Source organism: Equus caballus, chromosome 6 (assembly GCF_041296265.1).
Source record: "Equus caballus isolate H_3958 breed thoroughbred chromosome 6, TB-T2T, whole genome shotgun sequence".
NCBI lineage: Eukaryota > Metazoa > Chordata > Mammalia > Perissodactyla > Equidae > Equus > Equus caballus.
In genome coordinates, this window is record NC_091689.1 from 46,331,488 (window position 1) to 46,347,921 (window position 16,434).

A 16,434-nucleotide genomic window follows, 5' to 3' on the forward strand; every position below is an offset into this window, starting at 1 on the left:
CAGATAAGGCCACACTCTCTAAGAGCTCCCAGGAACACCTGGGGCCTGACAGAAGCTAATCAGGCAAGAGAGGCCCACTTCAGAGGAAAAGGCTTGAGGTTTGGCATGCCTTCCTTCAACATGCACAAACAGGATCCAAGGCGTCTTTCACTGAGTCCCTCTGCAGTGTCCCAGCTGGTTCCACTCGGAGGGCCAGCAGGCAGGGGCACTGACCCCGGAGCCTGGTTCTCAGGTTTGGTTCTTCACTCCTGTCCTTGCCCTGGTAAGAAGGCAGTCTCCTGGGGCTGGCCCCGTGGCCGAGTGGTTAAGTCTGTGCGCTCCGCTGCAGGCGGCCCAGTGTTTCGTTGGTTCGAATCCTGGGCACGGACATGGCACTGCTCATCAAACCACGCTGAGGCAGCGTCCCACATGCTACAACTAGAAGGACCCACAACGAAGAATATACAACTATGTACTTGGGGGCTTTGGGGAGAAAAAGGAAAAAATTAAAAAAAAAATCTTAAAAAAAAAAAAAAAAAAAAAAAAAAAGAAGGCAGTCTCCTGTCTCCTTGCACTTCTCCTTGGTTTGCAACCTGGACTTGGACCACGCTGCTTGTTCCACCCCTCCTGGACTGCATGTTAGGGGCACCACAGGTGGGAGGAACAGAGGGTGAATGGGCTTCAGTCTCTGTGTGAGCCAGCGCTCTCCTTCCCCCTAAGGAAGTAAGTGTTTCCTAGTGAAGACCACAGGGAGGAAAAATGTCTTAGGGTTACAGACAGCTGGCCACAGGAGTATTCCTGACATTCCTGATACCCGGAGATGGTGTCTGGTCAAAACAGAAAAACTTCTAATCGTGGACTTCAAGCACTCCTGCCCGCCTCTTCCCAGCACCCAAGTAGTATCTGCCATCCTCTCGCTCCTCACTGGAATGTAGGTTGAACCTGCCCACGACACCGCATGTAAGTCCTGGGACGCTTGTACAAGTCAGGAATACTTTCCCGTCTTGCCCTCCACGCCTTCCCGTGACCAACAGGAGACACAGACCGGCAATCAGCAGCCCCCTGACCTGGCCACCAGACTGTGTTTGCTGTTTTGTTCCCCACTGCATCCCAACCCATCCCCTGCAGCCAACTAGACTTTCCAGACATCTCAGCGGTTCTGACCCACACCCCCAGCTTCTCCGGATCAAGGTTTCTGCTTGCTGTTTCCTCCTTGCGGGTGCCCATTCTTCCCCCTGCTGCCATTTTAAAAGCCATTTCTTCTTCCTGCACTAGCCAGAAGGAATTTCTCTCACATGCTCACTATTGTATTCTAAATATTTAGAAGCCAGACAGCACCCTAGAGGTGCGTGACCCTTTGGAGATCAGAGACTACACCTGAGGTGGTTCCATATTCCATACTGAAACCAGGCACATAGTAGGTGCTTAATGCATATGTTCAGATTGAACTGAATTTTAAGAGTTTGATATCCTGATCCAAAATATAAATACGTGAAAGGAAAGAACAAGGCTGTCCTCCCTTCCTCTCAACCACACTTGGCCCTGGGCTTGCACACACAAGGCACACCAACCACTCTGTAGAACTGACCAGCCTTGCAGGAACCTCACACAGAAAGCCTACCAGGAACATCTCCTTGCGCCACGGATAAGCCCAGTCTCCGCCAGACCTCTCTCAGCCTGCACATGAGTTCCTCAAATCAAGTACCTCCCATGAAGTTACCACAGCTCGTTGAGTTAAACAGAAAACAGGAAACGTGGCTACAGAAAGAAAATGGATTATAATCCCCCTCCTGCCAGGGGCCTGAGACTGAGATTTCAAGGCATCATGGACGCTTTTCTCTGTGAGAGCGTGTTTATACTTCCTCTGTAACAGAGAGATTTGCTGGCTTCCTCAACTCTGCTTAGCGGATGCACTTAGCTTCTCTCTGGCCCCATGCAGGCTTGGATGCCAGGAGCTTTCTTATTCTCTTCTCTGGAGTCAATCTGGCCCTGCATTAGGAGAGTAGGAGCTGTACCCCCACCCACCTCACCATACCCAGCCACGACTCTCTTCCCTTTCCCTCCCTTCCTTTCCCTTCTCTTCTTCCTTCTTCCTTCTTCCCCTTTGCTCCTTCCTCCTTCCTCTTTCTCTCTCTCTCTTGAATCAAATGGAGCCAACAGGACAAAAATGTCTTAACCAGATCATCCACACAGTCCAGTTTCTACAGCTCTTTCTGCTGGAAGCACTAGTTTGGGCATTTTTCCTCAAGAAATGTGATTGCCTTTATTATTCTGTTGCTTATCTTCCTAACTAATTTGTATCCCCTACGAAGGCAGAATCCATATGTACATTCACTCATTTGCCACAGAATCCATGATGCTGTTAGTCTCCGGGCATATACTCAATGCAGATGACTAGAGTAGAGTGAGGGCCGGTAGTCAAGACATGGTGATGGAATGCCCATCTGCTCAAGGCGAGCTGACTAACTAGGGCATTCAGGAGAAGAAGTGATGTCACACCAGAGACATAGGCAGTCACATAGGCTTGAGAACAAGACTAAATTGGGAATCTCATTTGCTTGGTCATAAAACATCAGGGCCATAACACCCTGGCAAGGCACAGCGATTACTGTAGGAGTACAGAAAAGGTCTGCTCTCCATGTAGCCACCATAATGCCTGTGGCCAGCCTTTGCAAATGGGTGCTCAGGCAACTGGAAGTGCCTCCTGGTCCTTCCAGATACTACCCCCAGCACCTCATCGATGATGGCCACAATACTGGAGTACCTATTGATATTCACATTTGCTGTTCAGTCAATGGTAGCACGTAGGAAGAGACACCTGTGAGCAACCAGGCACACACTACTCATTGTCAACTTGCCGACATCGAGACTGGAGCCCTAGTTCTCAAAAGAGCACAGGGGGGAGGCTGATTTGCTTTCATCTTTTGAACATCATCTGTCCATAAAACTAGACTCTAGAAGAACCTACCCTCTGCCCTTAGCTCATGCTCCAGTTTCACACATGCTGTACTGGCTTGCACTGTAGTGCTTTAGTGGTTCTTTCTTCTTCTGTCGGCATCAAAGGCAACTGGCATCTGGCACCCATGCCTCTCCCTTGACCCTCAGTAGGCTCAGAGAAGCATTCTGACATATCCATGCTCTGCGTCACATGGGAGTGATTCCTATTCTCTGGCTTCATGTCCACTAGTACCAGTGAGGCAGGAAATAGAAGAATATTGAGTTAAATCTCATGGCTACCACAAAACTTGCCTCTGATGCCATCTCTTTTTTAAGAAAGTGTCACTAGGACATCTGGCCACTGATCAGGTCTAATATCTTACAACTAGAGAGAAGAGAGGGGAATTGAACTCTTGGCTTTGGTGCACATCAACCATGACTCAGCCCATGGAGCCAAGCTAGAAAAGCAGCCACAGTGAGACTCAGCCAATGACTGGCTGATGTGATAGCAAATGTATTTGGTTATCTCACTCAAGACAATCTATTTCCAGGGTCAAAGCAAAGCAAGCACCCAGAGAAGTATGCAAGAGAACTCACTTGTTCCTCTTCTATACCAGTCAGGTCCCAGAAGTAGCCCAGTCGCATCTGTAATCTCTTCCAGTTTTCGAGAAACATGGTAGCTTAAAAAGAAAGAAAAATTACTATTAATTTTGAAGACTAGATTTTGAGTACCCTTTGGGTTCACCAATGGAGGTGGAGGGTAAACTTATAGATTTCAAATTTTAAGGACTTTCCTTAAAGCATTTATTCCCTTCCTCCTTTCTCCTACTTCTAGCTGGAATTGCTCAAAATATTCCACATCCATGAGAGCCCAACAGATATATTTAAAGAGAGAGAGAGAAACACACACACAGACACACACACACACACACTTTCCCCACTTCTAGGTTTTGAGAAGAGAGTAAACCCTGATCTCAAGAAATGAAGGAAGGATGAAGAAAATAAGAATGGAAGGGTTTGTAGTCTTTTTTGACAAACCTCATCTTCCCTATACATACATTCTTTCTTCTCGCACCTTCCTTAGCACTCCCACTTTTTTCCCATCTTTCTTTCTGTCCCCAGCACCACTTCCCTTTTCTGGGCACTAATCATCTTTCTGAGGTTAGGTAGCAGTCTCCTAGTAGTCTTCCTGAGTCTGGACTCTCAGCCTTCCAACCCAGCCTGCATGCAGCTGATAGACTAATCTCTCTTAAGCGGCATTCATTCTTTCTTGCATTTGTTTAGCAAATACTGGTTGAATGCCTACCATATCTACACATTGGTCAGTTTGCTTGCTCCAACCACAGCCCCTTGAAGGGCCAGCCCAACATGCTCCAGAAAGAACTGACACCCTCTACTCTATAGCCATGGCTTGCTATACCAGGATTGACCATCTAATCCACAACCTGCTGATGGACCAGTCAGACACTCTCTTTTGAAAATTGAAACTAAGAGATACAAAGAGAAGCAGAAATGGGACAAACCATGCAGCCCTTGAAAGAAGAAAAGGATATGATTTCTCTGACAGCTTCTCCAGCTCCAGTTCCCCAGAGGCCTGGCTATATTTCATTTCTTGTATCCATGAGCTTGCTTCTTTCTTTCTTACAATAAATATCTTGTTATTTGAGCAAGCTTGAATGAATTTCTAATCCTGCAACAACACTAGGCCTGACTAAGGTATCTGCAATATACAAAACTCTGTTCTAGACATCATGAAAGAGATTAGGTGACTCTGATGTGGATTCTGCTCTCAAGTTGTTTATAGTCCATGAGGAGAGATAGCAAACAACTACAATCCAAGGCATAAAGTGACCGGGGCCTTAAGAAGGACACAGCTAAAAAGCTGTGGGCATGCAGAAGAGGGAGTGCTAGCTGCTAGAGAAGACGTCTGAGCTGAGTCTTGAAGAACAATGAGATCTGGGCAGTGAAGAAGCTGTGGGGACAGGAGGATACCAATACCCCGCCGCCTAAACTTTCAGTGGCTTCTTATGGTCTAAGTTCTCTCTGGCTATTGGGACTTTGCATATCTAGCCAGACCCATCTGTCTAAATCTATTCTCACCATCTGGCAACACACACCTCACACTGGCATTGCTGCTGACTTCATCTCCTCACTGTCCTCTTCATCCCCAACTTGTGCAAATTGTCCCCCTCTCTTATGCTACCCTCATCTGTTCCTGACCAGCTCAAGTCCCATCTCTTTCATAAGCTCAGGCTCACGGGCACCCTCTCCTCCACACTCCCTTGTGGCCTGGCGCCCTGGAAAGGGAAGAGATGTGACACACCCAGAGGCCACCCCTATACCTCTACACCACACCTGGTGAGGGCCAGGCTGTCCTTCACTGCATGCTGCACTGGACTGTTGGCTGCCAGCGTGGTAGAAACAGGAAGACAAACTCCTCCTCCGCTCTTAGCTGTCTCTGTCTACCTCGGACACAGCACAGAACTGAGCTTAACAAATACCTACAGACCGGCTGAATATGCAGTTACTTAAAACTAAATCTCTTTTATTTGACACTACATTAAAGTGCACTAATTTGTGTGCTTTCTCCCTTCGGTTTAAAGCTTTTCCATATGAGGGCGTGCTGACCTCCCAACACCAGCATTGGCCTAGGGATGCTCTGAGAACAAGGGGGCCGTCCCTCCTCTTCCTACGCTCCTCTCAGAGCCTGAGGAGGGCTCTGCATACAGCAGGGCTTGGAGTGCTTCCCAACCATGGTCTCCATGAAGGAGAGAAGTCAGACTGTGGGAACAGATGAGACACGCAAGAGTCACTGAAGAGGAGTCATGAGGACAAGGGAGGACCACCATAACGATGAAGAGCAGCTCACAGTTCCTCGTGCGTATTATGTGCCAGGCACTATGCTAAGTGCTTTGCACACATATCTCATTCACTTGTCACAAGAACACTATGGGGTAGGTATTGCTTCACCCTTTTTACATATGAGGACAGTGACGCTCAAAGGTTAAGAACCATGCCCCAGGTTATATGGCACCTTGGTTAAGAGTATTGACTTTAGTGACACTGAGCTAGATTCATACTGACTTGTTGGTATCCACAGCTGGTAAGGGCAGAACTGAGACACACCTTTAGGACTACCTGCCCCCTAGTCAGTGTCCTTAACCTCTGTTCAGAAAAGAGCCCAGAAACCCGGCCTTGCACTTCCCTTTTCAATAGGGCTTTACTCTTCTTCCAAAGTTCCCTGGGGTCTGAGGCCAGAACCACAGGGGAGCTGGGCCTGAAGACTCCAACAGACCAGGTCCTGCTGACCAGTGCCCTCCACGCGGTGCCTGTCTCGGCCACCCCCACTCCCACTCCACCAACAGCCTGAATCTCTCTGAGGACCACTTCTTCTTCCCAGCCTTACACCTGACAGGCTTGGGCCCTGGCCCAGGCCCACCCAGCACAGCACCACTGATCATAACAATCATGGTAATGAGAGGCATTACTATCATTTTTAATTGTAATTTGTAGGCAATAATGCCCAGGGGCTCTTGGCTGCTGTAACTGAATACATGATCACATAAAACACAGCAAGGCTGTTAAAAAAACAAAACCAAACCCTACCCTAAGCCAGGAAGCTCTGACATAATCCCACCCTTTTTCTTTTCTTGCAGGACTACAAGAGGAAGAGAGAGGAGCCAGAGGTGGGGGGAGTTAATCATTGCTATCTCAGAAGGGGTGGGAAGCATCTGCCCATCACAGCTCTTGAGGAAAGAGAAGAGGCAGTTGTTGGGGCTTGAAAGTGGGAAAGTACAATTGAAAACCAAGTTTCTCTGCAACAAGGAATTATTCATCCCAGGAAAGTTCTTAAGGGATCAAGGACCCACTGTTATTAAGCTTCAGCTACTCAATTATGGTAATATCTGCAAGACAAATTAATGGGAATTAGGGTTGCAATATATCAAACAATGAATGCATATTCCAGGTTCCAGATCAGTTCAACTGGATTTGGGGGTAATTACAAGATTCCCCTGCTTGACCAGGAGACAGAGCTGCCCATGACTTCCCAGGCAACAAGCTTCAACTGCAGTCTGTTCTCCTGACCCTTCCTGAGAACAATTCCAGAGCTATATGTGTATGGTCACAAGTGCCATTTCTTCCTACTCCCTGACCCTACTTCTTTGGGCTGACCACTGTTCATGTGTCCCCTGGTAGTGACTATTCTCCCTAAGAATAGAGAATAGAGTGTCCCCTGGCAATTTTCCTTGGTAGCCTAGTCATATGGAAATCTTTCCAGCCTGGTTCTATCTCCACCCAAGCAGAGGTCCCCACAGGGAAGGGAGGAAGGCTGCATTCAGTTCTCCCAGCACTGTTGAGAACAGACCTCTCCTCCTCTCCTCCTCAGACTTTCGGGGGTGTGTGACTCACAGTCCCATCCTGACGTCCTCCAGGCCCCACGGAGTCAGTGATAAATGAAGAAGCTTCTGCAGCAAGATCGTGGCCCTGCTGCTCTGTGATCCAATCAGAAAGCTAAGAGCCTGCACATCCAGCGATAAGTAAAAAGCAGGTGGCTATTCAAGATGAGTTGAAATATGTTGGCTTGGTCCTTTTTTTTAATACACGTGGGTGTGTCCTCTTGGAAATCTTCAGTTACCATGGGGTTGTTATTCCAGTTTGTGAGACTAGAAGTGTGTGTGTGTGTGTCTGTGTGTGTGTCTGTGTCTGGTGTGTGTGGTCAGATGGCTATGGCCCAGAGAAAGTTTATTACCCTGATACTCTGGGGGTAAGGGAGGAGGAGGAAAATGAAGGAACTATTTGTTCTTTCCTTCACAAATCCCTGTAGTGGGAATATTGAGAACACCACTCTGGCATTAAGTAAAATGTCTATAGTCTACACTCATGATGTCCTGGAAATTGCACTGAACCTGGAGTCATGAGACCAGGTTTGGACCCACCTTTACCACCAGCTAAGTCTGTGACCATGGCAGTCACCCCACCACTCTGAGCATTATACTGGATGATATCAATGACTTTACCTGTCGTATGGCTGTGCTATGGGTTTTCAAAACATGCACTGGTTCAAATTCTGAATAAATCATACACAATATTAATACGAGATTAACTTCACTATATCTTTTTAAAAAATACATAAAGCCATGGAGGATACTCCTAGTTCTATTCACAGATATGAGAGTAAAGGGGAGAAATCTACTATCCCTAAAATACTTCTTGAGACAGAAGGACTAATACTAAAGGAAGGAAACCAAAGGATATTGGCTTTAGAGCTTGGTCACTAAACTCACTTAAAGGTACCACCCATATAAGCAAGCCTCATGATGACCACTTACCCCACAGAGCCATGAAGATGGAGAAGAAGACAGTGGCAGGGTTGTCAAACAGGTGGCTGGCTCGTGCCGTACCACAGGCTGAGCTGAGGTTCCAGTAATCACAGGACTTGTCACAAAGGGGACACATGGTAAAGGCATTCTGCTGGTCACACATCTCTTTGCTGCAGTAGACAGAGACTTCTGGGTCAGGTGGAGCTCAAGCAAGACCCATCCTAAGCACGTCACTCCCAAAACATCTCCCACGTCTGAATCTATGGCTGAGCTTATCAACTCTGTAAGTGAGGTGTGTTAAAGAAGTTGGATAGGGTTCTTCACCGTGAGAGGGTGATTCTTGTATTTTGTCCAAAAAAAATGGAAAGGCTGCCCTCTGAGGTATGGAGCCCATTGTCACTAGAAGTGTCCCAATAGAAAGTTAGTGACCATATGTCAGAGATGTTGTACATTGAATGACACCTTATAAAGTCCCTTCAAAATGTGTTGAGTCTGTGAGGCTGATGAGGAGCATCAATAATTATGACTAGATCACTCATCTGAAGTTAGATTTTATCATCATCGTTCAAGTATAGGCTGTCTTCTTAAACTCTACTGGCTATCTCACAAATGTGTGAGACTGGCCACAAGGAGAAACAAACACGAGTGTGTGACTGGACCAACACAAGCTCTTACTTCCAAAAGGAGAAGCCATGTGAAAAATAGAGTCAAGTCTGGGTTAGAAGCCCCTTTCTAAGTGCATCAGCTGCATGACCAGTTGTAGAATAGGATTAATAGCCTTAACCTAATAAGAATTATCATAACCATGAAATGGGATTAGGGAGAATGAAAAAATAAGGTGAATTCTTCCAAAGCCTAGATTTTATGATTCTTGGAGAAAGAAGCATGAGTCACATAAACATCCCTATATTCTAATCTATTCTCAATATATTTCTATTTAATGGACTGATGAATATATTTGAAATTCCATTCATTCCTTAGGTTATTAGCTGGGTCCAAAAAGTTTAGGCTCATATGAGTGCTTACAAATAAGAACCAAGGAATTACCAGCCCTAACTGGCTTCCCCAATATCTCTCCACACTATATATTGGTAGGAAAAATTAATGAACTCATCATTCTGGTGTGTAACATCCCCCCAGGGGAATGGGTAGATGGTTAAGCTCATGGTTTGGGGGAAAAGGGTGGAGAACTCAAGGTTTCCTGAAAATGAAGAATTGGCTGTTCTCACAGACCAGCTGAAGACAGAGTGATGGGGAGGCAAGGGATCCTATGCTGAAAAGCACAGCTGTGTCTTCTCCAGAAAGAAGCAGCAGAGGGTGCTACAGAGCATGGCCGACCCGGGTGAGCACGCTGGCACCCTGTGTGCAAAAGCAAGCGCTTAGATGAAACCCGGAAATTAAAGGGATGCCTGGGTCTAGGTCCCCTTCATAAAGAAGTTGAAGGGTTTGACCGAGGGCCGTCACTGTGTGTCAAGTCCCAGCTTTCAGGCTTGCATTTAACAAGCTATTAAGTCCACTGCAGGGAAAGGCCTTCTGTGTGAGAGAATGGAAACTCTCGGTCTCCGAGGATAAACCCCAGTTCCTCCACCGCCTCGCTGCTAAGCTCTCCATTGGCAAGTGTCAATAGCAGTGACTCATTCACATCGACAACATTAAATGGTAATACTTAATAATACGTTCAGCCGTGCTAGTCTCACCTGAGCATGTTCTCACTGGTAACCAGAGAGCAAGGTTTATTTTAAGCCTTCTGGGTCAGACAAGTATTCACTGTGCAGTTGAAAAGGAGTTGCTACTTTCAGGGAAGAGAGTCCCCTCTCAGAAAACAGATTCTCACAGAAAATTATTGATCTGTATAATGCTAGGAAAGAACTGTGCGTTTCTCTCCAAGAACATACAAGTTCTCAGTGCTGCCCTTCAAGTGTGTGCGTGGGGGACGTCGCTTTGTCGGTCAGGGTCTTTTTACACATGGACCGGGGGGAGGGACAATCCTGTCAACTCCATCCTAATCAAACCTAGTCAATGCTAACAGGTCAAGAATGAAAAAAGTATCAGCAACCAGGTTGGTACGACACACTTTGAAACACTTGTGCTGCGTAAATTATTAGTTTCTAAATTAGAGTATAGTTACTATCAATCATTTGTGCAAAATGGCAGCCATTGTAACATGGATACCCCCAAATTATTTAAATTTTAACTCAGAATGCTTTATATGTATTGTGCTTTTTGTTTTGTTGGTTGGTTTTTTGTTAGTTTTGTCGACGCTAGCAATTTGAACAGAATTCTGGAGAAATTTTACCTCAGAATGGCATTAAAATGACTTTGTATTCTCTGAGAGAGGCTGCCTCCAGACAAGCTGAAAGATGAAAGAGGCTCTCCTAGAACTGAAATCATTCCTGGGTATTCACCAGCTGCATAACCCACAGATTTCTAGCTAGAAGTAACTGGGGCTACAAATCCAACGGCGTATTTCTTCAATCTATCACTTTTTCTAGAAAGCGTAAAAAGTCTGATAAATGGCCTGACAATCAGTTGAATCAAGACCCCAAACCAAGTGGTGTTCTTAACGAGTGACTCATTGGTCAAAAGTTAGTTGACACAGGGTTGGGCTAGCACAAAGGGAGAAAGTGCAACGAGGCGATTATTCAGGAAATTCAGACGTAACATCTGCTATTAAGGTATCAGACTTAAAGTAAGGAATTTTTTTTCAATATGGTTTAAATTAATCAGCTTTATTGTTTTTAATGCTCTGGTCTTTCCTACCCATGTAAGCCAATGCCTAACAAATGGAACCAATCCCTTGGTAAGGAGAGGAAAGTTCTATAGATGTATCATGCACATATGGAATTACTACTTACAAGTAATACGTGTAGCTCACATATCAAAGTTATTGGCAATAAAAGGTACCATTTAAAGTTCCACATAATGTAAATGTTCTGGTTTTGATGTTGTGCTATCGTTGCATAAGACATGCCCAGTGTGGGAAATAGCATGACGGGTACACGGGGCCCCTCTGTACTATCCTGGCAACTTGCTGTGAATCTATAGTGTTTTCAAAAGAAAAAGCTTTTAAAAAGTGATACATAGATTGTAAATTCTGGGCTCACTGCCAAAATTGGAAACCTCTGAAATAATCCCAGGAATAGTACGAGTTTTTAATCACGCTTAGGGGTGGCTGCTAGACACAGATCCTGAAAGGGTATGAATTTGTTTAGATTCAGTATTAGAATTCAGAGACTAGTAAATTGATTCCATAATCTGCTGATGGGTTGCTATCCACAGTTTGTAAAACATCACACACTCTGAGAGGCAATATGATACATCTGCAATGATAGTGATTGCCTTTTACATGCATATATGCCTGCACATATGAGTGTGCGTGCGTGTGCATAGATATTTATCATTGAAGCATGTGTAGACAATAGTCATTTCCAGCTGCAGTGGCCACTGTCACATGTATTCCCATGTGGGGAACCAGGGCACAAATTCTAAGTCCTGACGTAAACCAGCACACTGATGCCCCACCCACTATACTGGCTTCGGTTCTCTGTGCACAGCATGGAGTTTTCCACTTTTGATCAACCTGAGGCCCAGCTCTCTAGGAATCACAACTGGCCATGGAAAACATAGGAGGCGTGTTTCCTGAGAACGCAGCACGCAGGGCCAGTTGAAGCTACTGGGCTGCTGAGGAGGATATGAACACCTTGGAAGATTTCACAGCTTATTGGAAAAAGCAAAGCCTTTGGAGCAGAAAGCAACAGAAATCAAATCCCAACCCTGACAAGAATTAGTTGTTGAAGTTGTTGGACAAGTTACGTGACCTCACTTAGCATCAATTTCTCCATCTCTGTTAGGTGAAAATAGTAACACTTATCTTATGGAGTTTATAACGTCAATCTCTATAAGATCAAAGAAACTAATACATAAAAACCACCTAGCACCATGCCTGGCACAGGTAGGTATTTGGTAAGTATTAGTTCTTCCCTCATGCTAGATGGCCTGGGGAAGGAAGAACCCCAACAACGTATCTACTGTGATAAAGGTCCCAGAACTCCCAGTCAAGAACACTGGACAGATAATACCGGAGTTCTATATACAAAACATCTACTCGCTTGTCTCTTATACCAAGTTATTTAGCTTTATTCTAATTACTGGCAATGCCATCTCCAGTTTCTCTAATTTGCAAGACCATTTCTGTAGACTGACATAGTGCCAAGAAAAGCCACCAGGATTCTAACACTGGTAGATACACTTTCCTCAAAAGAGCCCAGCTCCTGGCCCTTCCTTCAGGATGGCCTTTACTTTTCCCATTACTATCCCCAACTCTAGCGGACACCCATAGTCTGACCAGTGTCCTCATCTACCAGGCTATTGAGGGAACATCCTCAATGTTACAGTGTGTTAAGAGTACAATGGTAGAGTGTGATCCTGCCCCACGGCAGCAACTGGTTGGCCCAGGGCCTGAGCCAAAATGAGCCAACAGGACTTTTTCACTTGGGACTAATCAAGTATGAAGCTCTAAGATGTAACACCCATGAGCTATTAGCAGCAATGTTTATATCTAGGTGGAAATCTTTGGTGAAACAAATAAATAACAGAGAGAATCAGAGACAAGAGATAAATAGGAGTCCCCATTTCCATTGTTACTTAGGCTGGCCACATGGCCGCCATGGGGTTCTCTGAGATACCACAGAATCCTTATAATAAATTCCCTTTTTTTGCTTAAGCTAGTTCAAGTTGCATTTCTATCACTTGCAATCAACAGAATATTAAAATAGACTAATCAGGCTTCAGTTTGCAAGGACAGTTCTGAAAATGGCGAGAGATTTACATCTATATATTGGCTGAGTGTCTCTTTTGTCTCTTGTACTCTATTTCCACATACGTTAATTCATTCAACTATCATTTATTACTCCTCTGCTATGTGCCAAACAATGTCTCCTTTAATTCTCATGACACCACCATGAGGTAGATGTTACTATTACCATCTTACAGCCAAGGAAGGTTAGACTCAGGGAGTGAACTATCCAGTCGCATAGCTCATATATAATGCTGTCAGTCCTAAAGGATGCTATTTTTAAGTGCTTATTTTCTTTGTGGGCTCTCTTCCCCATCAGGACCAGCCTTTGTTCCATCTCTTGCTCTCCAAGAGCCCCACCATGGGGCCTGTTACTTCCTGCAGTTTCTGACTTCCTGAACCAGAGGCTGAGCTTTCCTCAGTTCCACAGCTGCCTGCTTCTGCAGACAGCTTCACAGTATTTTATCCCAAAAGCCTTTGACCATATGGAAACGTGATCTCTACCGGATGCCACTCAACACTTTCTGCCTTGGGTCTTACGGGAAACCAGAGAAAAAAGTCACGAAGTTGAGGGAAAAAAGCATTTCTCAGGCATTATTTTTGTCATCAGGTATTATCTACCTGCCCACATCGACCCTGGTCCCGGAGAAGAGCTTGACCGGGGAAGGAAGTGGGCCACACCCAGCATGGCTCTGAAGCCCTTCCCAGAATCTGTAGCTCCCAGATCTGTCTCTGGAGGGAAGTTATGTGTGTGGTAAGGGAAGGAGAAAGAGAGTGAGGAGTTTGGAAGGAGGCATGTGAAACGTACTTGTAACTGGGATGAAACTCCGTATGCAAACTGATGCAGCATATGGAAATTGAGCCTTTTTCTTTCAAACCATCTTACCTGGGAATATCTTCTTCAATTGTTGCACATCCATAAAGAAACACAATCACCCCAATCACAGAAGACGGGATGAGGAATGACGTATATAACCCCAGCCAGGCAAAATACAGTCCAATTTTTTCTCCAAAATACTTTCTGGAAAAGAAAGAAAATAAAACACATATTAAAAACATTATATACTTTGTTCATTTCTATTTGTTCTAAACCTGACAACGGGCCAGCATAATTGAAAAGGAATGGAAGCTACGTAAGGAAAGAGGGACCTCAGAACAAGGAATCTACAACTGGTTTTTTCTGAAATGAATTACATTCCACTGGAATCACATATACACACCTGTCCTGGCTGCTCATGTGAAATAGCTGTGAGAAGGAATCCAGCCCTAACAGCAAACTAAAATTATGCCATAAATTTTGGCATCTTTACCAGAGAAACATGCATAACACATCATCATTTCATGAGTGCCGGAGTACTCAACCCACAGAAAAACACACCTTTTTGGAACTAGCTTATATAAACAAAACACACAAATTATATACTTCATGAAAAAGTTTCCAAAATTAATCAAAAATAGCAAAACACATATCTAAGAACTCCAGAGAACCCCAAACAGAATAAATACAAAAACAAAAGTAAACTTCCACATACCTAGACACATCAAAAACTTCTGTAAAATGAACATAGAAAAAGAAAATCTTTAATTAAGCTGGGGTGGTGTGGATGGGGGAGGGGAAGATGAAGAAGGAAAGATATTATATACAAAGGAACAAAGGTAAGATTTACAGCCAATTTCTTGAAAGCCAGAAGATAATGGAATGACAACCTTAAAGTATGGAAAGAAAAAGAACCAGTCAATCCAGAATACTATATGCAATATTGCCCCTAAAGGAGATAAAACTGATTCTTTGGAAGCCAAAAACTATCTTAGTTATGACAGTGATTTTTAGACCGCCAAAGGGCCACAGAACATAAATTCAACTCAAAAGAAGTAGAAGGAAAGAAATAACAAAGAAGAGAGAAGAAAATCAATGAAATTGAAAGCCAAAAAACAGAGAAGGTCAATGGAACCAAAAGCTGGTTGTTTGAAAGGATGAGTAAAACTGATAAATGTTTAGTCAGATTGATCAAGAAAAAGATAAAACACAAATTACCAATATTGGGAATGAAAGAAGGGGCATCACCATAGTTCTTATTTTCCATTACCATGTAATAATGTTAGTTCTCCTTTCATGGGCACTCACTTTACCCTCTCCACCAGTCCACATTACCCATCTCTGGAAGAAGACGGAGAAGAAAGAAAGCAGGAGAGAGACAGAAGGTGTAATAAGCACAAACTGACCTATTGCTTTCATCTGGATTGTTTTGTTTAAGCTCACTTTTAACTCTCACAACATCTTTTCCAGGTGAGAAAACTTCCTGGATAAACAGACTTGTCTAAGGTCACAAGGCTAGTGCACGGCAGAGCCAGAGTTCTATCGCTTGCCATCCGACCCCAGGATGTCTTGTGCTCTTGCCAGTATAACCACAGTCGCAGTAGAAACTGACGTTTATTGAGGACTAATTATTTGCCAAGTTCCGCTCTAAGATTATGAATATTATTTTATTTTTCAGTCCTCACGACTCCAAGGGGTAGTATGTTACTATCCTCAAATTATAGATAAAGAAACTGATATACAAAAAGATTAACACCCAAGGTCACACAGGTAGTAAGAAGCAGAGACAAGATTCAAATCCAGTGCTTCTAAGTTGAGAGTCCAGTTCTTAACCTGCACATCATACTGACTCCCAGGAGGGATTCAGAGAAGGAAAGAAAATGGTTGGGCAGAGGATACGCCTGGGGAAATTTGCTGAGTTGGAGAGGGACCACACATAGCCACCCATCCATCCCCCAGCCCCTGCCATGTTCCCGTGCTTTTTCCAGCTCTGAAGCTGTATCACCACAGCGGCCAATCTGAGGCATTCAGACAGTCAGAGACACAAGACTTCCCCAACCACTCTCTCAACCCATACAATCTATAAATCTTTTCTCCCACTGCCTCCTAGGCTTATGTTTAAGGAACCTATCTGATAAATTAAACCTTACTGGGGTACTTTGTCACTTCTTCCAGGAAAACATTTGCATTCCAACAGAAGCTTTACGGAGATACAATGCCGTCACCTCTTAAAGGATGGGGTAGGATATTTTGAAGAACTCTTCTAACTGCCCCACATAAACAGTTGATTTCTCTGTTTACCCATAAAAATGCTGCTGGCAAGAGAGGTGGACAGGGAGCCTGACCACAGAGCCTGGATACCTGGAAAAGGGAGGGAAGGAGGGCAGAATGCATTAAGATAGGAACAGATGGAGTAAAGAAGGAAACATAGTCAATTATGTCATTTAAGGAAAAGAATACAGCAGAGTTGAAAATTCAGATGCCCACAGGAACCGGGCGGGAAACATAAATGACAGAAGCAGGCCACGCATGACCAACCATAGGATCTCCTGTGGAAAACCAGAGGGCTCAGGTCACATTCGAGT

The 16,434-nt window shown here is 44.5% G+C and overlaps 1 protein-coding gene across 4 annotated transcripts in view; it reads right to left on the reverse strand.

Moving 5' to 3' along the window:
- The window catches only part of ANO2 (anoctamin 2), a 326,349-nt gene that overhangs the window by 155,788 nt on the left and 154,127 nt on the right, over window positions 1-16,434 (reverse strand). For all 4 annotated transcript variants that reach the window (XM_070269789.1, XM_070269790.1, XM_023643013.2 and 1 more), the window contains 3 exons: window positions 13,919-14,053; window positions 8,247-8,407; window positions 3,514-3,596 (listed from right to left, as the gene is read on the reverse strand). In XM_070269789.1, the coding sequence (XP_070125890.1) occupies window positions 3,514-3,596; window positions 8,247-8,407; window positions 13,919-14,053 (379 nt within the window). The remainder of the gene's footprint in view (window positions 1-3,513; window positions 3,597-8,246; window positions 8,408-13,918; window positions 14,054-16,434) is intronic.